At 45.0% G+C, this 21,854-nt stretch overlaps 1 protein-coding gene across 5 annotated transcripts in view; it reads right to left on the bottom strand.

Moving 5' to 3' along the window:
* Window positions 1-21,854, bottom strand: part of SLC4A11 (solute carrier family 4 member 11) — a 98,206-nt gene that overhangs the window by 30,577 nt on the left and 45,775 nt on the right. For all 5 annotated transcript variants that reach the window (XM_063157858.1, XM_063157856.1, XM_063157857.1 and 2 more), the window contains 3 exons: window positions 12,257-12,380; window positions 8,796-9,002; window positions 3,721-3,805 (listed from right to left, as the gene is read on the bottom strand). In XM_063157858.1, coding sequence (XP_063013928.1) covers window positions 3,721-3,805; window positions 8,796-9,002; window positions 12,257-12,380 — 416 coding nt within the window. The remainder of the gene's footprint in view (window positions 1-3,720; window positions 3,806-8,795; window positions 9,003-12,256; window positions 12,381-21,854) is intronic.

The following is a 21,854-nucleotide window of genomic DNA, read 5'->3' as shown; positions in this document are numbered from 1 at the left end:
GGCATGAAAAATCAGATCAAGGCTCACTCCTTTCCCTTTCCATCTCACTTCCTTCAGCCCATTCCCCAAGAAATCCTGGGTCTCTTGGAAGGCAACATCCATCCACAAAACATGATGCATCTTTAGAACATTCCCATCCACCACTGACACGCAAAGACCCCAAAGCAACCCAGGCTGGATGTTTTGGGCAATCATGACAAGTTTGGGATGTTAAACTTTGGCACCCAGGTGGTATTTAGGGATGAAGGGCTGCAGGGTGATGCACGAGCTCCCCCAGATCTGTTCTAAGGCAGGAGAGACAGAGAGAAAGGGAAAGGCCTCTCTGCAATCCCTTTATTTCCCCTCCTTCCCCAGGAATGGAATCCTGACAGACAAGGTGGCCAAGGCAACCAGGCAGGAAAGCTGATGAGGATTTGGCACAAATCAAAACCAGTCCATGGTCAACATTTCAGCTCTGGGTTCAGATCAAGGTTTAAACTCTTAAGACAGCCAGCAACAAAAGTTCTCTTTCAAATCCAATTTCTCCAACATTTTAAAGCCTTCTAGGCATGCCCACATTGCAGGGAGCTTTGGAGATCTCCCTCCTGCAAAACATCACAGCAAATCCCAAGGATGCTGCCAGCAGACCTCAGGAGCTGGTTAGGGACCCCCTGCAGGACCAAGGACAGGGAGGAATCCACACTTCCAGCAGAACTTTCCACCCATCACAACCAGGTATCAAAGACACAAGCTCAAAAAAAAACCAGGGAGAAAGAATAAACATCAGTTTTCCTCTTTTTCCTTCATTTTCCCTGAAGGAGGTGAAGGAATATGGATGTTGAAGAACACAGCATCAAAGCTCACCATTAAAATCTCAGGCACCTCCCATTTCCCACTGGGCACTGCAATTGTGTTTGTTCCTCTGTGCTGTCCCATAAAATAACACTGAAGAATGAGGACAGCAGCTTTCAGGAGTTTCAGAAATCTTGTATCTGAGTCCAGGCAGAATCCCCTTTCTCTCAAAACAGCCTCAATATAAAGAAATTTCTGGAAGCTCCAGTTTGAGGCTTAAAGAGTAATAAAATTGACTCACAGGTGCTCTGAGCCAATTCGACAGGATCAGGATGAAGTTCAGTCACAGTGTTTTTTCAAGATAGAATCCTACACACAAAGGTAACAGCCAAATGGAGTAAATTCAAGTTTAAAGGAAAACTACAGGATTCTCAGATTCAGCATAGCCCAGTTGTTCATCTTTAGATGCTCCTGCTGGAGACATCTATTAAAAGTCATCTTTATCACCAACATCCTGGGAAAAAAGTTTAGAAAATTCTTGATCCTCTGACCCATTCAGTAAAATGCACAAGACTTTGCCACAAAATTAAGTTGTTGAGTTCTTAATCTGGAGTAAAAAGCGAAAAAAAAAAAAAAAAAAAAAAAAAAAAGAGAAAGACTTTTCCTTTAAGGATAATTTGTGCAGTATTTGAAGAGGACAGATCCCACAAAACTCCAACTAGCCAAAGACTTGCTGGTCCTACAAAAAACCTCATTATTTATCCCCCTGCTCCTGATGGGTTTATGTGTCTAACCCCAAACCCCAGGATGCTTCTGAGATTGAGGATTTAGAGACTCCAACCAACCAAACCCAGCATCTTTATAATTCAGAGCTCTTTGATGGTGCACATGTGGCTATCTGGAGTGCAGACACTGGGATAGTTCAAATCCCTCATGTTCTGCTGCACCACTGCTTTGAGATGCTCCAGGAATTCCACATTCCTGATCACCTTCAGTCTCAGCGGTTTATGGCACATGCTTCATGCTCCATCTGCTTTTCATTTCAAGCAGTTCCTTAAAGAATTCATCCTAATTTCTGGTTTCTGAAAAGAAATGGCCATACTAACATAGAGTATTTTTTAGAAAATCCCCTTTTTCTATTGAAAGGGCACAACTGCTCCCAAAATGAGAACCTCCCATTTGAGCTGAAGTAGTTCTGGAGTTTTACTGGGCTGTTTTCCACTCTCCAGAAGTTGTATTACAAATCACTGACACTTTTTAACCTGTGGTTGCATTTTATCCCAATTTTATGCCTATTCCGTACATCATTGTGTGCAAAGCCTGCAGAGCTCACAGCCAAGAGCCCAGGGCTGAGGCAGCACCCACAGGGTCCAGACAGATGGATGCAGACAGAGCCACAATATGGACCCTGAAGGGGGCTCCTAAATCTGCTGACAGCCAGAATTGGCTGCAGGACCAAAATCTGATGGTTTTGTGCCTGCTGAGCTCAGACAGGCACAGCAGACATTGCTCTGGTCTTGAGGTGAACATGGGTCCCCACAAGGCACTTCTGCAGCAGTTCCCTTCTAAAGTGCTTCAAAATCCCTTTATAATGAAAAATGAGCTTTTGACAGCTCTGAAAAGCAACAGCCAAAGGGATGAAGTGTCCAGATTAGGAGCTGAAGTCCCCTGCCAGACCTGATGCCAGTGATGCACGCAGCAAATATTGTTTCTGTTTTATCCAAATCCTTGCTGCTCCCCTGAAAATCATTTTACATCCCCCATCCTCCTCAAAATACTCTCAAATCCCCAGAGAAATCAGCATTAGCCCTCCTATCACACCAAGTCTCCTGAAAATAAGTTCCATCCCAGCAGTGCCAAAGCAGCCAGCACTCAACCCCTGTGCTAAGCCAACATCTCATTCTGTTCCTCTGCTGGATGGAAGGGAGTGAGGACACACATCCACAGCCTTGGCCAGGCTTCTCTGAAGCTTAAGCTGCCTGTGGAAGATGGCTTTGCAAGAGAAGACTCTGAAAATTGGGGTCTGGGTGGGCATCTTGGTTTTTTTAAGCCTAATCCAAAGAAAATCACCTTCATCTCATGAGCCTTCACAGCCCTGGTGCACTGAGGAAGGCAGGGACACACACTTGAGCTAAGGTGGATTTAACAGCAGGAAGGGATACATTCCTGATATAGCTGATAAATCTCCAAGGTTCTCCCGGCCTACACTTTAAATCTCTGTTTTATTTGAACTTTCTGGGTATGAGATTGAATATATTAACCAGCTCCCCAACAAGCAGCAGGAAACACGTTTTGATGTCAGGCTGGGGCTCTGTAACCTCACTTTGCCCTGAAGATTCCGCCCAGCCTTCAAGAAAGCGAAAGTCTGTGAGTGAAAAGGGAGAAAACAACTCTTCAAAACCCCAAGGCCACTGTGGGAGCTGCATCAGGCTGAGGCTCACTTTAAACACTGTGTGCTGCTCCTGTGATCTGGCGGCAGCGGACGAGCCGTATCCTGTTTTTCACAACACCGGGCTGGAGTTACTGCAGCTCACATTTTGTTTAAGCATTCTCAACTCCCACAGCATCACTATAATTAGTGTGGAGCCAGCTTGCAGAGGCAGCAGAAAGGGCCAATCAGGCCAGTGCTGAGTAATTAGATTGCAAGGAGTTGATGTGAGTCTACACACGGTAATAATCGATCCATTTAATCACCGCTTAATAAACATTAAAACCCTCATCCGCGCACAGCCAGCACCTTCATTAAGGAAACGCTGCAGGAGCCTCCTCTCCAGTGCTCCACGCTGCCCATTCACAGGCTTTTGCCAAAACACCCTTTTAAACAAGGGCCAGGAGAGCTGTTACACATATCAAAGCACACATTGAATGGACACTGTAAACAGGACATCACATCACAAAAAAAAAATTCCCCACTCGGGGCAGCGCTTCCATAAACATTGGCCAACGTACCATCGGTGAAATCCAGCGCGTACACTGGGAATCTTCGTGCAATGTCATCAGAAATCCCCTTGCCAATACTGAGAAAGTCGTGCAGCTGAAGAAAGGAAGGAAGTGCTGTGTCAGTGTAAGGGCTCATGCATTGTTAAAGAGATTAAGCTCCTTATTCAAGCCTGATAGGAGCGAGAGGGCTCGTTTTCAATAGGGCATTCAAATCCCATCTTGTCGTGATAATAAAAATAAACTCGCCCAGATTCAATTTATATCCTCATAGCATTGTAAAGGAGAAAATCCCCCAGACCACCCTGTTTTCCTCCCTTCCTTCCCTTTCCCCCCTCCCATCCCTATTTGCATCCCTGCTTTGCAGGTGAGGGAGCTGAGGATCCACTGGATGGATCAGACATTGGGTGTCCTGGGGTTGAGGTGCCTTCCCCATCCCTTCACACAACTTTTCCTTTAGATGCCAGCACAAAAATTCTCCTAAATCTATGTGAAACCTCTGAAAGAGGATCCCCAGCAAGTGCTTTGCCATGGCAAAGGGAGACCTCAAAAGATGCGAGGAAATTCAGGCTGTCTGCACCTCAAACTCCATCAACAGGGAAAAGCTTGAGTAAATCCACACAACCATCATTTCTGCCCTTAAAACACAATAAAAACACTGGGGAAGGGTTCCAAAAATCCAACATTTTCCCTTTTATTCCTGGTTTGGGGGCCTGCAAGGTGCAGTGGGATTGCTGATAGGATCTGCTGCTCACCACAGGCAATGAGGAGCTTGTCAGGAATATGTGACAGCTGCTATTGACTCTCAGCCTCCCAATCCTCACAAGTCCTTCCTTATGGAAAGCACATGGAAAGCATCAGGGTAGGCAACACTTACAAATGAGGCACCTGTCAGATTTTTTCCTGTTACTCTCAGAGCACACAAGCCACTCAGAAAATCAAATGCACCTTTATGCAGTGATAACAACCCCAGCTGCCTCAGCTAAAACATTTCATGTATTTGTTGCAGAAACAGGCACAGAAGACTTATAACCTCTGCTAGGGAGTGTAAGGGGGGAAATAAAAATTACAGACACAAAATTTACACTGACAGATCATCTCAAAGCAGCAGGGAGCTCTTCCTTTGGCTGCCTCATGTGGAAACTGATAAAAATGACTGCTTTAGAAAGGTACAGTGCTCATTTTATGGACTACACACAGCTTTGCCTTCTCTCCTGGGACTCACCTGTTTGCAGCACCTGGAAAATCAGTACCACAAACAAAATAAAGAAGGGGATATTTTGCTTTAGGAGGAATACACCAGGCACAGCAATCACTGGGTGTGGGGTGCAAAAGAGGAGCAGCTCCTTTATCAGTGACTGTATCATCTCAGATTTCAGCTATTTAAGTCAATTCTGTTGCAATGTGCCAATGCACCTGTAGGACTTTTCGAACTTTAAGACAGTTTCAACTCTAACCTGAACAACCAGGATGAGCAGACAGATGTGTTACCAGCAAAACATCTGCATTTGAAGCATTTCTGAAAAAATCTCAGTGCTTCAACCATATTTGGTGGCAGAGTTGGACATCAAAGCCAGATGCACTCGAAAAGCAATTTAATTTTTCCCCCCAGAAAGAGATTCCTGAAGGCATGAGTCAGCCAGAGAATCACAATGGCCTCAGACTGGGATGTTTACTTATCATGCTGCAGTGAGCACAGGGAAAAGGATGCTCAGGGTGTCTCATCTTCCAGGGAAGGAGGAGCAGAGGCTGCTGCTGGCCTGGGGCAGCAGGGAGGGGGCTCTGGGGAACAAAATCTGTTCCAGGCAGCTGGGAGTGTGCAGAGGAGGAAAGCACTGCCTAACTCATCCCACAAGGCACCAGGGTTATGGTTAAGACCCGCCCTGATTTCTTCCACGCACTTATTTCTTGTGTGTGTGAGTGTGGAATGAGGGTAGGGGGTGTCAGTGGAACCTCACCAGCAGGAAAAGTTGTTCCTTCTGTTGGGCTGATCCTCCTGTGAGCTTTCCTCTCTGCTCTCTACCCTCAGACTCAACCTGGGCTGCACCAGAGATACCACAGAATCACAGAATAGTTTGGAAGGGATCTCAAAGCCCACCCAGGTCCAAAGTCAGGGACACTTTCCACTATCCCAGGTGGCTCCAAGCCCTGTCCTTGGACACTTCCAGGGATCCAGGGACAGCCACAGCTTCTCTGGGCACCCTGTGACAGAAGGATTTTTTCCTAATATCTCATCTAAATCTACCTCTTTCAGCTTAATGCCATTCCCCCCTCTCCTGTCACTCCACGCCCTCTCCAGCCTTCCTTAAAGTAGAAGGCTGCTAAAAGACTGAGTTACAAAAGATAAAAAATACAGAATATGAAAGACTGGCCTCCAAAGTTACAGCCCTTTTTGGTTTCACTTTTATCCCCCAACCTAGCCAAAGAGATGAAGTTCATGAATTTTTCCACTTTGCATTCTACAAATGTCTCCCAGTTTCTTGCCATTATTTGGGTTAGAGAAGAGGCTAAGCCAGCACTTACCAGCTACAAAGCCAAACAGAAAAAATGTGCTCCAACAACTCTGACCCTTCCTCAGCCTTCCCTAAAAGTGCTGGGGGGCTGCAGGAGTATTTTACAGAGATCAGGGACATGAATCTGTGCAAAACCACAACATCCTCTGTATCCCCCTCCTGCTGACGCTGAGCACACACAGCCCCCTCAGCAAATCCACACAGGACACAAAATCACAGCCAGAAAAACATCACAGCTGTTAGGGGCTCCTCCATGAACAAAATCACAATTAGATGCCTCAGTAAACAAGAGGATTTCAGGCTGACTTAATTATGATTGAGTACATAGCCTTGCCTAAATAATCCTCTGAGACGAGCCAAAGCAAAGTGACAGTGCTGTAGGCACAGCAGGGAATGTGACTGTCACATCCCCCTCAGTATTTCAGCAGAGGTAAAAACAAGCACTTGCAAAAAATCCCACTCACACACCCAGAATTTCAGGCTTGGTTCCTCTCCCATCACTGCAGGACCCAAGAGGCCAGATTTTCATGACACCCAGAGACTTTACACCTTCCTGAGAGCTCACTTGTCACAGTCCAGGGGCTCCTGGGAGGGTGTTTATTTCTCTGGGGGTGGCTGACAGGCTGAAATTACACTCCTGGTCTCACATGGGTTTGTGCTCATATTAAATGCTTCCTCTCCACACGGGAGGAAAAGCTGGAGATGGCTCTCAGGAGCTGAGGAATCCAATCTAAGAGCTCAAATCAACCTCACTTCTCCAGGCAAACCTTGGCTTGCCAGGAAATCTCCTTTCCCAGCTCTTTGTACTGGCAGGGCGAGGTGGGGATAGAAAGGCTGCATCTCCCAAGAGCTCAAGGATGAAATGGTTTTAAAAAGACAAAACACTTCAGCAAATCTAGGCCCACAACTGTCAATGCCAAAAGCAAGAGCTGAAGGAAGAAGTGTCACCCTCTACAGAAATCAGAATTCAGCCTGGCCAAGGCTGCTTTTCCAAGCAGGCCAGCAGGAATCACCAGTCTCAGGGCCAAAACCTACAAGCTCAGTGTCTCATCCAGCCCTCCTCACCAAACCACAGAGCAGAAAACCCTCTGGAGACATTTTTTTGGCTATTTTTAGCAAAAGACAAAGTCAGACACTTCAACTGCTCTAACAAAAATCCATTTGAAAGGCCAGGTGTAGAGGGTTAAACCTATTTTAGGTAAATTACTACTTCAAATATCCCTGCCTTGCATGACCTGGGTTTAAAGAGGGTTTCAGGACTTGTTCTGCAAAGTTAAGAGCAGATCTGGGGTCTAGCAAAGTTCAAAGCACTACCTATAAGCAAGGGGATTCCACAGGAAAAACACGAGCTTTGCTCATTTCCAGATGTGCAGATCAAACCCCTTAAATCTGTTCCAGGGGAAAAAAATAAGTGATAAGTGAAGCAGCTCCTGCACTATAAGCAACCCAAAGCTTTGGGGTTATTTGTAATGCAGAGACAGGAACAGCATGCTGGGGATGGCCCAGTTTGTTTTTCAGGTATGCTGTCTGCTTAAAGAATGGATTTCTGAACGGAAAAACAAAGCAATGACCAACACACAGGAAATTCCAGAAAAGAAAGCTGAGTTACAGCATTTCCCTCCAACTTTTAAGTACAAAGCAAATAATGTTTTACAGAGCTACAGATCAAACAGGGAGAATTCAGGCCAAATACTGACAGGCAACTTTTAAGCAAAATTACCGTGCAGAGATGGCCAAGAAGCTTTTTTGGCTGCAGGAAAGACAAGCAGCAGCTTCCTTCAGAGCCTTCTGATTGTAAGGATTAAGTACCTTGGACTGACAAGGAGCAGGGATCCATTAATCCCACCCTTCACTAAGCATCTGGAATCCAAGTCCTGCAACCATTTCAACCCCCAAGTGCTCTGCATCCCTTCAGCACCTTAAAGTGTCTCTTTGGAGATTTATAGCAAATCTGAGGAAGGTGGATGTGCACAAAGCAGAAATTTGGGGAAGAGTTGGTGTTGAGAGCTGCCTGGAAATGCTGCTGCACCCACTGGCCTCAAATGTTCACCTCCTCACCCCAAATCCCCATGGATGGATGGATGGATGGATGGATGGATGGATGGATGATGGATGGATGGATGGATGGATGGATGGATGGATGGATGGATGGATGATGGATGGATGGATGGATGGATGATGGATGGAGGGATGGATGGATGGATGGATGGATGGATGGATGGATGGATGGATGGATGGATGGATGGATGGATGGATGGACGATGGATGGATGGATGGATGGATGGATGGATGGATGGATGGACAATGGATGGATGGATGGATGGATGGATGGACGGATGGATGGATGATGGATGGATGATGGATGGATGGATGATGGATGGATGGATGGATGGATGGATGGATGGATGATGGATGGATGGATGGATGGATGGATGGATGGATGGATGGATGGATGGATGATGGATGGATGATGGATGATGGATGGATGGATGGATGGATGGATGATGGATGGATGACGGAGGGATGGAGGGATTTGGACACCAGGGCATGGCAGAGGTGCTGGCCAAGCCTCACCTTGAGGTGTTTGCTACCGTGTGACTTGCGCCCATCTTTCCTTCCTGAGGGTCTCTGATTGGCCACCGTCAGCAAGTGGCGTTGGTACACCAAGGCCTCCTTGAACTCCTCCTCAGTTTTGGTTTCCAGAAGCTTCTGCCGGAAGGTTATGTCTGAAAACATCGTGGCAAAGGTCCTGCCCACTTCTGTGGCCGTTTTGGTGCTTTTCTAAGCAGGAAAAAAAAAAAAAAAGACAGAAAAAGTGCTTGTAAAACCATTTAATTTCACTTCTGAAAGGTAAACCCCATAATTTATCCCTCTGAAGAAGAACCTGCCCACCTCCCAGGATCCCAGAGAGACCTGAGGGAGGAGGGCACATGTGGAAGTTGTTGCAGATGAGCACACATCCACAGCGGAATCCTCTGGAGGCACCACCACAGGTCCTGAGGCCCTGATTGATCTTTACTTGATCAACTTCCCAGAAACCAATCCAAAGCTGAATCATGCTGAGTGTGCATTTTATCCCTGCTTTCCCTTCAAGACAAGACAAAAATCTTTGCTACTTAACATCACCTCAGCATTGCTGCTCCTGGGGTGGAAAGGCTTCTGCAGGTACTGATGTCTTATCTGAAAGACTGAGATTATTGTGCTCATCTGATTCCTATTTTCTGGGCATTAAAACTCAACTCATTTGGCCACTCTGGGGCAATTCTGGCAGCACAGGTGGAGGTTGAGAGCTCTCAGCTCAAGTAACCACTGGCACAGAGGAAAGGATGGGAAAAAACAGCTGAGAACACACACAAGGAGCTCTTGTCTGTCTTCACTAAATGTTTGGAAGGGACAGGAGTCTTGCAGACATGAAAAAAGTGTTTATTTTCAGGATTTAATATTTCTGTGAGACACAGGCCTGATCTGTGGGGGTCCAGCTTCCAACAGAATCCAAGCTGCTTTCCTACTGCAAGAAATTAAATGCAAAGGGAAGAGTAAAGGAGGCTGAGGTCCCCCAATCCCTGCACAAACCCACCAAATCCAAGCTCTCCAAGCCCTGACCTGCTCCTGCTGTGGCCAGGACAGGTAAAATACTTGCCAAGACTAAATTACACAGAACCACAGCTCATTAAAAGCTCCTTCTGATGCCAAGTTTTAACCCACCCACCTCTTCTACACTCTACACTTATCAGGCAGCAGCTACCAGAGACACCCAAACATTCCCCCAGCCCTGGAGCACCTCCAGGCTCCTCACGCTGCTGTGAAAAGAAGAGTGAGCATCTGTGATTGATCCCAATTGCTTCTCATGATTCACAACCGAACAGATGAACAATTTCTCCATGGACACAACCAAATAATTCAGTGTGGGTGACGCAGAAGCTCAGGCGTGGGTGGCACTGAGCTGGTCCCAGAGTCATTGCTAATGCTGTCCTTCCTCCATCACTCACATCATCCTCCTGTCTGCCATTTGCTCAGGAAAATTGTAACTGCCCCATCTTCCATTTGCTCCAAAAAATTGTGGCTGCCCCATCCCTGAAGTGTTCAGTGCCAGGCTGGATGGAGCTTGTTGTAACCTGGGACAGTGGAAGGTGTCCCTGAACATGGCAGAGGTTGGAATGAGATTGTTTTAAATGTCCCTCCCAACCCAAACTATTCTGGGATTCCATCACCAGGAATGTCACTTCAAACACTCACTAGGGCACATGCAATTAAAGTTTCCAGGGAGAGGTTTGGATTCAAGTGAAGGATTTTCCCTGAAACTTGCTTTTAGAGTCTGTGAACCAGCCTGGATTTGCCATCACAGAGAAGGCTCCACCTTTCACCTCTAAGCAGCAACAATCCTTGGGCTGGATGCTGCAAGGATTGCTTCAATATTCCCAATGCTCTTCCCATTTTTCCTTCACTAAGGAGATGAACAGTTTAGAGAGGACAGATATTTGCAGGAAAGCTCTTTTTTTTTACCTTCCTCCATATTAGCAAGGCCAAGAATCTGGATTCCCAGCATAACAAATGCCCATTTTGTGGACTTTCCCCCCTTCCACTGAACGTGATGCTGTCAGCAGGTTAATTATTTTAACTGCTGCACCAGAAATGCGCACTTGGGGCTGGCTCCACCAACCCATTTAAAATAAAAAAGCACATTGGCAAGTGCAAGCTCTGTTGGCCTCCACTCCCTTCCCTTAATTTGATGCTGACCATTGGAATTGCAAACTCTGGGGATCCCAGCGGATGCGGAGCCGCTGGCGAGGGCTTTGCACGTAGCTGGCCCCAGATAACAATGAGGGACAGATCCATGGAGCTGCACACAGCTCCAGGTGTTCTCCCTCCTGCTTTGCACAAGGAACATCAATATGTTTTCAGCCTGTTGGCTTCAAGGTCCATGCCAAAAGCAAGTTGGGAAAGACCTGCCAGAAATCCTGGGAAAGAAGGAAACACCAGGATTCCCATTTAAATGTGGGTGGTGGTGAAGGAAGGAGGAGACAGACCAGAGCAGCAGGTGCCAAGGTCACACAGATAGCATTGAAGAGCAGGAAATTGAATCAGGACATATCCTGTCCCAGGAAAGGTCCTCAACCTTTCCAGCACCTCCCAGGAGCACAGCCCCAAGGTGTAAACAGCCAGCTGAAGTGTGAAAAGGTCTTGAGCTTTGAACCAGTCAGCCATCAGCTGCAAGAACCACCTTGGTCAGGCCAGGGCTTTCTAGGAAGACAGGATGGTGATCCCCAATTAACCTTGATGCACCCCACGATATCAGAGTCAGACTTGGATGATCCTTGTGGGTCCCTTCCAACTCAGGATATTCTGATTGCAGTAAAAGTGTTCTACTGTGCCATTCTTGTCAACACCAAAGAACCAGAACTTGAGCAAGCTTTAACCTTGCTGTTTCAGGTGCTAAAAGCTCTGAACCCAAAGAGCCTCAGGGACAGGCTGACCTTAAAAGCACCACAGCTCCCAGAAAGTCTCACCCTCACCGCAACAGAGCTCAAAAAAGAATCATCTTCCTCTTGGCTACATCACCTCCAGCTGCTGCAGCCACACATGCAGGGTAAATGTCAGCCCCATCAGGGAAGTTTGTTGGGAAGCAACCCAGACCTTTGCCCTGGGGCACCAGCTGTAGGCTCACAAGGGCCTTTCAAAAGCTTGGCTTTAGCAAGGAACAGCATTTCTTACTTCTAAAAATAGCAGCTCCAGCTGGAGAGGGGAATCCATGGAGTGTTAAGGGCATCCCAGGTGTTTATGGGGACCAGAGAGTGTTCTCCTCCCAATGAGGATACAGGCCATGAGACAAGGACAGCCCGCCAATCCACCCCTCACCAGCAGCATAAATCATCTTGACAGCTGCTGAGAAGACCTCAGGCCTTTTCACATCCCCTTGTGTTTTAAAAACAAACCAATAAATGTTTAAAAACATTTATTAACCCTTGGAGGAGCCCAAGGAACAGCAAACTCAGGAGAAACTGCTGAAATTATGGAGCAAGAAGAACAAAACTCACCATTTTGGGAGGAGCCAGGACCAGTATGACAAATCTGACTTCACAGGAGTTCTCCCCCCAGTTCTGAGGCCTCTCCAGGCGGCTGATGCAAACGTGACGTCGCTGAAGGGACTTTATAGTGCAACTGTGGGGAAAAGGGGATTGTCAGACTGGGCCCCACAACTCCGGGCATGATCTCCCCTGGTGCACATGGTATCAAAACACATTTCACCTTTGAGAAACACATTATGATGTTGGCTGAAGACATCTGAAGTCTTAAACTTAGTTACTATCAGCCCAATTCTGCTCCCTTTTGTACAATTTGACATCTATGTTTTGATGGGAAATACCTTTCAAGATTTCAAGGTGTATTCTGCCTTTTCCTCCAGCTGCTTTTTAACAGCCAAGAAAACAAATGACAGAGAGCACAACACACTGAGTACCTGCAGAGCTACAGAAGCTTCTACACACACACAAAAAAAAAGCCTCTTATTAAAAACCACCTGCATCATTGGAAAGCAGATTACATTTCATTTCACCTGATCTCCCAAGGTGCTTCTGGAAACACTAAGGCAAAATGCCAAGCCAATGTACTCCCACTTCTGCCTCAGGCAGGTCTCTCTGTTGTAATGGTTTTCCCCATTTGCTCCCAGCTGTTGTTTTCCACTTTCTGGCTCCCAAGTGTTAAAGAAACCAGGCTGACCTCCCTGCTCAAGAATCACAGAGATGGGATTAGTGCTTGGAGGGAAATCCTTGGCTGTGATCCAGGGGCTGGGATGGATGTTTGACTCCCAGAACCAAGACTAACAAAGAAAGTCGTGTGGAATAAACACAGGGATCATCTCCAGAGGCTGTGAAAGATCAGGTTTGTCTCCACCCCAGGATATTTAACCAGAGCTGGGACCTGTTTAGCTGCCACTTTGCCTGCTGGAAAATTTTGGGGTTTGCTCCAGGGGTAGCAAGTGAGTAATGCCAGCCTGGCATGCAGCTCTCCTGTTCCCTTTAAAGCCACCAACCACTTCCCAACCCTTCTGTAAACCACTGGTGGAAAATGCACACAGGGTTTGCCTACAGACACCTGGGAGAGGTATGGAAGTGCTTTACTACCTCAGAGCCATTATTATATATTCTCCTCCTTTTACCTGGTTCAAAGTTATTTCAGCTGCCTCCTCTCTTTTGTTCATCTAACAAGCACCTATCACAGTCCTCCAACAGAGGATTTATTTCTCTAATTTCTCTGCCATAATCCATCTTGTTTCTCTGTTTTTGAGATGCATTCTCACCTCCATGCACCCTGAGGGCTGTTCCATTAACAAGATCTTTGACTGGAGATGTCCTGGTCTGGACTACGTCAGATTTTCTATCTTCAATAGATTGAAGATAGAAAATCAGATTTTAATATCTTCAATATTTGCATTTAAAAAAAATTAAAAATCACACCATCAAGTATTTTCTTACTGAGTTTGACTTCCTGATCTCAAACTGGAAGCAGCCTGCTTCTACAAATTAATCTCATACAGACACTTGTCTGAGAGCAAGCAAACAGCTTAATTAGAACAATACAGGGCATGAGAAAGATGACACTGGTTCATTTATTTCCTAACTTCCCTTCACCACAGCCTCTTGTTCTTTTTGTACTTGAATCAGCTTTGCAAGAGAGAAAGATCAAGGCAGGTCCTAAGGTGAAGAATAAATATCTTTTGAAGTAATTGAAAATAGAGTGCAAGCAACACTTGTTTTCACAACCAAAGCCAAGCCCCTGGTTGCAATCCAGCTGTGGCTGGACAGCAGACAAGTCTCCTTGTGTTAGAGCTCAACAAGCCAGAGGGGACCTGAACTCTGGGCTTTGGACCAACTGGAGAACCTTCAAGTGGCCCAACACCTTCAGTTCTGCCACCTTCACCCACCTGGTAACCAGCAGTGAATGATTACTGAAAGCATTAACATTAATTCTAAGCTCAGCTCTCAGCATTTGCACACCTCAGCTGCTGAGCTTGATGCCTTGTGAAGGCTGACCCAGAACAGAGGTTAGAGCTAAAGAATAAAGCAGGGATTTATTAGGAGGCCTCAATGGATGCACCTTGGGCAGCACAAGAGCCCAGCCAGGGCTGCACCCAAGATGAACCCAAAATGGTCACAAAATGGACAACTGGTCATGGGGTCTCTCACTTTTATAAGTTCTGCCCCATTTGCATATTGGAGTTAATTGTCCAGTTCCAGCTTTAGCCCCTGCAGTCCCACCCTGCTTGTTTTTCTCTCTCCAGCCCACGTTGTTTGTGCTCTTGGGCCTGAGATTTGGATCATTTGTCCTTGTTCCCCAGCTGGAGCAGGGATTGTTTTGTCTCCCTGCTCTGAAGAGAGCTCATCATCCCCTCATATGAAACCCAGAGCCACACACTAAAGCAGCACAGAATGTGAAAAATAGAAAAGCCAAAACCTGAGGCATCAAGCTCACCAATTAACCTGTTTTGAAAAGAAAGGTTTGCTGGGCATTTTGAACGTCCTTTCTATCCCAGCCATGGCCAGCAGCAGCAGGTATCAGCACCTGTGGCTCACAGAGTTGTACCAACACTTCTCATTCACCTTTCCTTCCAACCATGTGCACCAGGCAGGACCTGACCAAACAAGAAACCACTCAAGTACAAAGCAATCTAGAAAAGCCTATTATAAAGCGCAATAACAAAGCAAGCCACAAGTTCTGGAGTTTTCTTTCTCCCTGGAGTGACAGGGTTATGTTTCAGCTCCATGAACTGTGTCCAGAGCTGTGTTTTCCAGAGACAAGAGTCCTGCCAGCAGTGCCAAATCCCACTTCAGCTCAAGAGCTTCTTGGGTAGGTACAGAGGGAAAACTGGACTGCAAAAAACTGAGCTTTGCTATTGGGTCTCTCTCACATATAAGATTATTTCCATGGCAGCCACCAAAAATTTGTGTTTCCCTAAGTCAGGAGTTCACTGTTTTCTTAAGCTGAGGAAAGAGGATCCCACAGTATTGAAATATTTCACACAGTGGAATTGACATTGACAAGACACCAAGAAATTAATTGTCATTATCAACACTTTTCATCTCAAATAGTTTTATTCAGAGTGCTGGAGTTTGAGGTTTCTCACACTTCTGAGAGTTTCCTCCAGCTCCTCTGTAAAGAACTCTATGGACACTGACACAGGGATCTAAATCCCAATATCACACCAGCAAAATTGAGAATTTCTAACACTTAGGTCAATGTACAAATAATTTAGATCAATAACACCTTTACAAATCAGGCTGGAGTTGATTTAGTGAGGACAAACCTGATTAAAACCAGATTTAAGCAGGTGCCACAGAGAAGATGGGATGTACCTGAGCCTGGCTGCATGGACGGGAGGAACAGTGCAGAATGCAGCCTCATCTCAGTCTGCTCTCCCTCTGTTACACCCATTAATTTGGGGAAAAAAATGATGTTTCAATATTTCCAGTGCAAGGCCAAGTCACTCCTGCCCATGCATCATTCAGCAGCTCAAGCTTTTCTTCAAATTTAAGCCATTATTTAGCTGACTCAGATCCTATTCCCTGGTGTAGCACTTACAGCTCCCACTTTTGTTTTAATTCCAGAACCCAGATACAAATACAATACAAACCAAAACTGCAGTCCCAACTAGAATTGTGCAAATATTTGTAAAAGACACACAAAAAAATAAAGTTCTCTGGTTTACATGGGGAAATCCCAAGCCAAGCAAGACTGCAGGTAAAAGTCAGCACAACTCAGGCCAAGAAGAAAGTCACTTTCAAAATGAAACAAGTTTTTTTAAAAGTAGAACCTAAACTCCCACTAAAAAAAAAAAAAAAATAAGCTGGAGGGTAAATAGCCCCAAAAAACTGAGAACTAGCAAGACATTTTCAGCTGACTCTAAATCAAGTCTGGTTTGGTCAAAGCCTCCAAGTTCCTTTTCGGTTTGACTTGAGCTACATTTGATTCTCCCTTGGTTTGGCCAGAAAGCTGAAAAAATCTATTTTCACCCAGTATTAGTCAGCCCAGGAAATGCTGGACTATGATTTAATGAGATGCCAAGTTGTGTTCTCAGCAGTTTTATCTTGATCCCCCAATAATTGAGCTTGTAAAAAGGGCATTTAAATGATAGCACAAATTCTGCTTCCCTGTGCTCCTCTCTGCCTCTGGTGGTGCTGAGGGTGGCACTGGGATGGTGAGAACTGGCAGAGCTCCACCAAAATCCCAGATCCACCGAGTCCCACGTGCCCCAGGTCTGCCCCACACCCAAGATGTTATCAGAGTAATAACACATTGCTCAAGCAAATCATAAAAAGGGTCAAATTATGGAGACCTAAGAGAAACAGAAACCCTCTTTTAAAAGGGCAAGAAAGGAAGTTAATTCAGAAACAAATTATCCCTTGCAGTATGAAAAAGTGCCCAGCAGAGGTAATCAGCCAGCCAGCCTTTTCCTGTCCCCACACAGAACAACAATGACACTTCTTGTTCTCAACCACTGCCAATAAATCTTCCTTTGCTGAGCAGCTCCAGGCACCAGCGTGGAGAAAGCAGGATCTGCAAGTGAGGAATGAAGCTGTGGCCAGGCCAGGCAGCTCACCCAGAGCTTGGCACAGGCTGGTCTCAGCCACAACACCCCCACTCAAGGCTGGGAGTCCTTCTGGCCTGGGAAATGCACCTTGCTGGGCTCCAGGAGACTCATCCTCTCTAGGGGGAAGGATCTCCTCCAGCTCAGTGAGTACTGAGAATTCTGCTCCATCACACAGCACCTGCAGGAGCTCTCCAGCACCACCTGGGACGGCCCAGTATGGAGGGAGAGGCCCTTAAAAGAAAATTAATTAGTTCTCTGAATTCAAAGAACCCTTGCCAGATGCTGGCTGTGGCACTGGGGCTGTCACTGTGATATTTCCTGAAAAATCCCTTCGCCAGCATTTCTTCTCCTGGGAAGATGAGAATACTCAGAAAAAAAAAAAAAAGAATATTATCTCATTTGCTTCTCCCTGTTTTGCTGCTTTGGAATGTGGCTGGAGATTGTTTACCAACAGGTGCATGTTTGATTGGTTTCATGTGATTTGCTTTTAATTAATGACCAATCACCATCAGCTCTGTCAGACTCTGAGGAGTCAGTCATGAGTTTTTCATTATCATTCTTGCTAAGACTTCTGTCTGTATCCTTTCTCTTTCTTTAGTATAGCTTTAGAATATAATATAATATAATATAATATAATATAATATAATATAATATAATATAATATAATATAATATAATATAATATAATATAATATAATATAATATAATATAATATAATATAATATAATATAATATAATATAATATAATATAATATAATATAATATAATATAATATAATATAATATAATATAATATAAATGTAGCCTTCTAAGAACATGGAGTCAGATTCTCCATTCCTCCTTTGTCCTGGGGACCTCACAAACTCAGCACTGGGGCCATGGTTTGGAGGTGAACACGGTGGTGCTGCATTAAGGGTTGAACTTTTCCAACCTTCCTGACTCTATAAGGAGACTTCTCACCCCTGTTCAGACCCTGCAGGAATCAAAACAAGCCATCTTTCTTCTTCAGGGCCCAAATTCCTAATGCAGAGGTTGAATTTGAGGTTTTCTTGACATAAAACAGCACCTGCAAAAGCTTCAGCTCTCCAGCATAATCCGGGAAAAACTAAAAAGGGTGGAGAGGCCCTTAAAAAGATTATATGGTTCTCTGAGCCCAAAGAACACTTGAGAGATGATGGTTGTAAATTCTGGAGAAGAGGCTCTTGCTTTCAAGGCTCCAAATCTTGTAATCATCCCTCTAAATGAAAATATTTGTTTTAAGCAGTCCAACTGTTTTAATTTCCCTTTTTGCCCTTTAAAAGAACAATCTGAGGAAGAGACAGCAAGTGAAGCATCTCTATTTGCAATCTATTCAACAGCTAAATCAGAGACAGTGTGACTCTACTAGAAACCCACAGACCTCTGGGTCTGGAAAAATCCTTAAACACATGAAATGGACTGGCATTAGTTCTGTTGAGAGTCACATCTTTCACAGGAATAGATTAAATTTGGGATCTAACTCCTCAAATTTTGATTATCTCAACAGCAGCCTTGCTGGTTATCCAATATCATCTCACAATACCTATTTTTGAGAGGCTACCTGGGTTTTTCTGTGTTAAACTCCTCCACAGGAGTCACTGCCATGAAAGGCTGCATCAAAGGCAGAAATTCTATAGCAACACAGAGCACACAAACCACTGAACCACTCTTTGCTTGCTGAGAGGTTTTTTTCCCCTCTGCTCTGCCTGTTAAAAGAGCTTTAGGAAATCACTTTAATGCCCAGTCCATGTGCTTTAGCAATCCAGCCAGAAATGGCTCTACAACTACTCCATCCTGACCATGGAGCAGCTTGATTTCACATTCTTCTAAGGACTCAGCTCTGGAAATCAGCAGTTATATCAATCTGCTGGCAGGGAGAACACAGCCTGGAAGCTGGGATGCCTGGGGAGTTCCATCAGCTCAGGGATATTTATTCCATAACCCACTGAGCTGATGCTTTTCCTAGCAGGACATGAGGGAGAAAAATCCACCAGCACCCAGTTAAGCCATTTTAAAATCATCTATCCTTCACTCCAAGAGGAAAAAATTAAAAATCAGGCAATTTCATCTTCATTTGTCAGGCAGTTAAAGAAGGAGTGGGGTGTGACAGGACTTGTGTTGTGATAGAGTCACGTCTTCATGGGATAAGGAGGAGTTTCTTGGCCTTTTTGAGGTATAAAACTGCAACACCAAAACCAGCAGCTCCATCCCAGCTTCTTTCCCATTTATCCCATGGAAAACATCCAGTTTACCCCTCTGTGCTGGGATCATGGCAGGTCTGGGTGCTTCAGGGGAGCTTTAATCATTCCATGCTGCAGGTCCTGCCAGCAGCTGAGCTTCCTCACTTAAATAACTGAGGTAAACACTCCCCAGCCTGGGACAGAAATCCCTCATCCCAGGTTCTCCAAGGAAACAATAAGCAGCAGCTTCCCAGGGAAGCAGAGGAGATCTCTGGGCCAGTTTGGGTCTTCCTGTTCTGGCAAATGCTGGAATAGGAGTAAAAAAGAGTTGTGTCCGTGGTTTCAAAGGTGAGAGACCTTGTCCTGGGCTGATGGAACTCATCTATAACAAGGTTTGCTTTCTAGTCAGGAAATGACCATGTACACAAATAGAAAACTTCATTCTTCCAGAGCTGGACCCTGGTGGCCACTGGAGCATGAAAGGCTTTGATACTCATTTTAACAGAAGAATCCCAAGTTTTCCATAAGCTGATGTAGCCTGGTCAGCCTCCTCCTCTTGCCTCCTCAGCAAAATCGGGTTCTGGTCATTCCTGACAAAACCACCCCTAAAGCCTGCAGTGAATCAAAATTCAGTTGTTTTTCTGGACTTCACAGTAACATTGAAACCTTGAGATCTTCAGTTCCTCAAGGGTTTGTTCTGCCCTGTGGCTGAAGCCCAGCTCCATATGGAATGTATGACCTTGCTGGAGCTTCCCTAGACCTGAAACCATCAGGAAAGCACCAAATCCAACAGAAGCAGAACAATTATCTCAACCCCAGGTTTTCCCCACTGCTCTTTTCACAGAGGATAAATCAGATAAGAAATAAGAGCCTTCTTTCCAGCACAAAGGAGAGGGAAACACATTTTTGTCTTCATTAGGAATGTTCTTCTGCAGGCAGGCTCTGCACAACTCGGTGAATATCCTACACAATTCCTTCCTTTCTCACCCTTAACTAATTTCAGCTGTTAATATTTCCCCTCATCATCTATGCAGAAGCAACACCACCAAAACCTTATCTCTGAGCTGTTCCTCCTGATTAATATAATCTTATTATATCAATTTTATCTCATCCACCAGGAATTAAAAGTTGGTTAAGGTACACCAGCCCAGCAGTGCTAATTTAAAATTTAGCAAAGGGTATAGACCAAATGCAAGGATAAAGAATAGCAGATATCTTAAAGGTTCTTCCCACTCATATGGAAAATTTTTTCATCAACAAATTCCTTTTACTTCAGAGGTTTGGAAGCTGTTTTGCAATCTGACTTCAAGAAAAATGTAAGATCTAAAAATATGGTTCACAATCTGTTGCACAATAACTCCAGCAGAAATACAGTGCAATAATTAGATAATTATGGTTAATAACTCATCATTGCTTTCCCACCACTTTCTTCTCCCTCTTCAGAGCAACAAAAGGAAGAAACAAGGAAAGTTTTGCACAAGACACCTTCAGGCTGTGAGCTTATTTTTTAAATCATCTCTTGTCATGGAAGCCAGGATTACTCACATGGATGCATTTAAAGCTCTGGCTCACTTTCCTAACAGGCTGAACCCACCCTTTTCAGTCTCATGTATGTAATCACAGCATTTGTATCCTGACCTTTAAAATGCTTTGGTGTTAAGGCAACACTCCCCAAAACCCTCCTCACCCCACAGGAGCAACTTCCATCCTCTGCATCAGCAGCACCTTATCCTTACTGCTGTTACCCTTCCTATGGCGTCCAAAGAGGAGAAAACTGCCCAAAAGTCCTCTTGGTTGACACTATTTTACTTTATAGATTAGTTTTGTTCATTGTGGTCCTGCTCTGTAAGTGCCAGGTGTAAAAAAGTTGCACAAAAAGCACAAAGTATCATCCAGCTCTCTGATGCCCTGATATGCCATCACTTCTTTTTCACATGGAGATCACATCCTTCTCTTTCATAAGAGATTCAAAACAAGGGGAAGATTTCTCCTTGTTTGTTGATTGTGTCGTCTACTTTTTGATTTTTTTTAATCCTCTATTTCTCTCCATTTTCCCCAGCCATAAGCAGAGGGCAGGAGAAGAAGAGCAAGCAGAAGGAAAACTATTGTGACAGTTGTCCCAGCAAACTGGCTGGGAAGGCTAAAATATGTGCATGCCTTTAGGCACCTATCCCACATATCCCAGCCATTTCTCTGGGAATTAACATATTTCTTGACAACTCTGACTTTAAGAATGCACAGGAATAAAGCAAGAGTCAAAAAGGCACAGCTTTGGCTGGCTCAGGGACTCAGGTTCTGGCCTTTCCCCTGTGAAGGGACAGCCTGGCTCACCCCACAGGCCTGACTTGGAGACAATAACTTCAAACCCCAGTTCTGGTCAAGTGCAAGCTGGGGTGAAGCCACCACATCTCATAAATCCCAGGTGACAGAGTTCTTAAGGGCCTGCTCCTCCAATGTTTAACAGTGTTGACAATTAATCAGCGTCCAAATTAATTGTCAGACAAAGTAATCAGTGTCTAAATAGTGTGGAATGTCTGACTTCAATTTTCAGCTACAAAGTTTGGATGGTTCCATCAAAGGACCTAAGAAATCTTTTGGTCCAGGCTCCCAGACTTTGGCAGGCAAAGCAGTCCATGAACCAGTTTGCTTGTCCCCTTATTAGCATTTCTCAGTAATTAGCATTTTCTGGCTCATTTTTTCAGCATTCTTAGCTTGTTAACAGCAGATTTCTATAACATCCAAGAGCTGAATGCCCTGGAGGGGCTGTGGTCACCTACTGCATGTGTTTGCCAAGAGAAGCAGCCCAGAGAGAGACAGATCCCACAGGATGGATGGAACAAGCACCACCATCT

Source organism: Melospiza melodia, chromosome 5 (genome assembly GCF_035770615.1).
Source record: "Melospiza melodia melodia isolate bMelMel2 chromosome 5, bMelMel2.pri, whole genome shotgun sequence".
Lineage (NCBI taxonomy): Eukaryota > Metazoa > Chordata > Aves > Passeriformes > Passerellidae > Melospiza > Melospiza melodia.
Note: the sequence above shows the minus strand (reverse complement) of the source record. Positions and strands in the feature narration are given on the sequence as shown.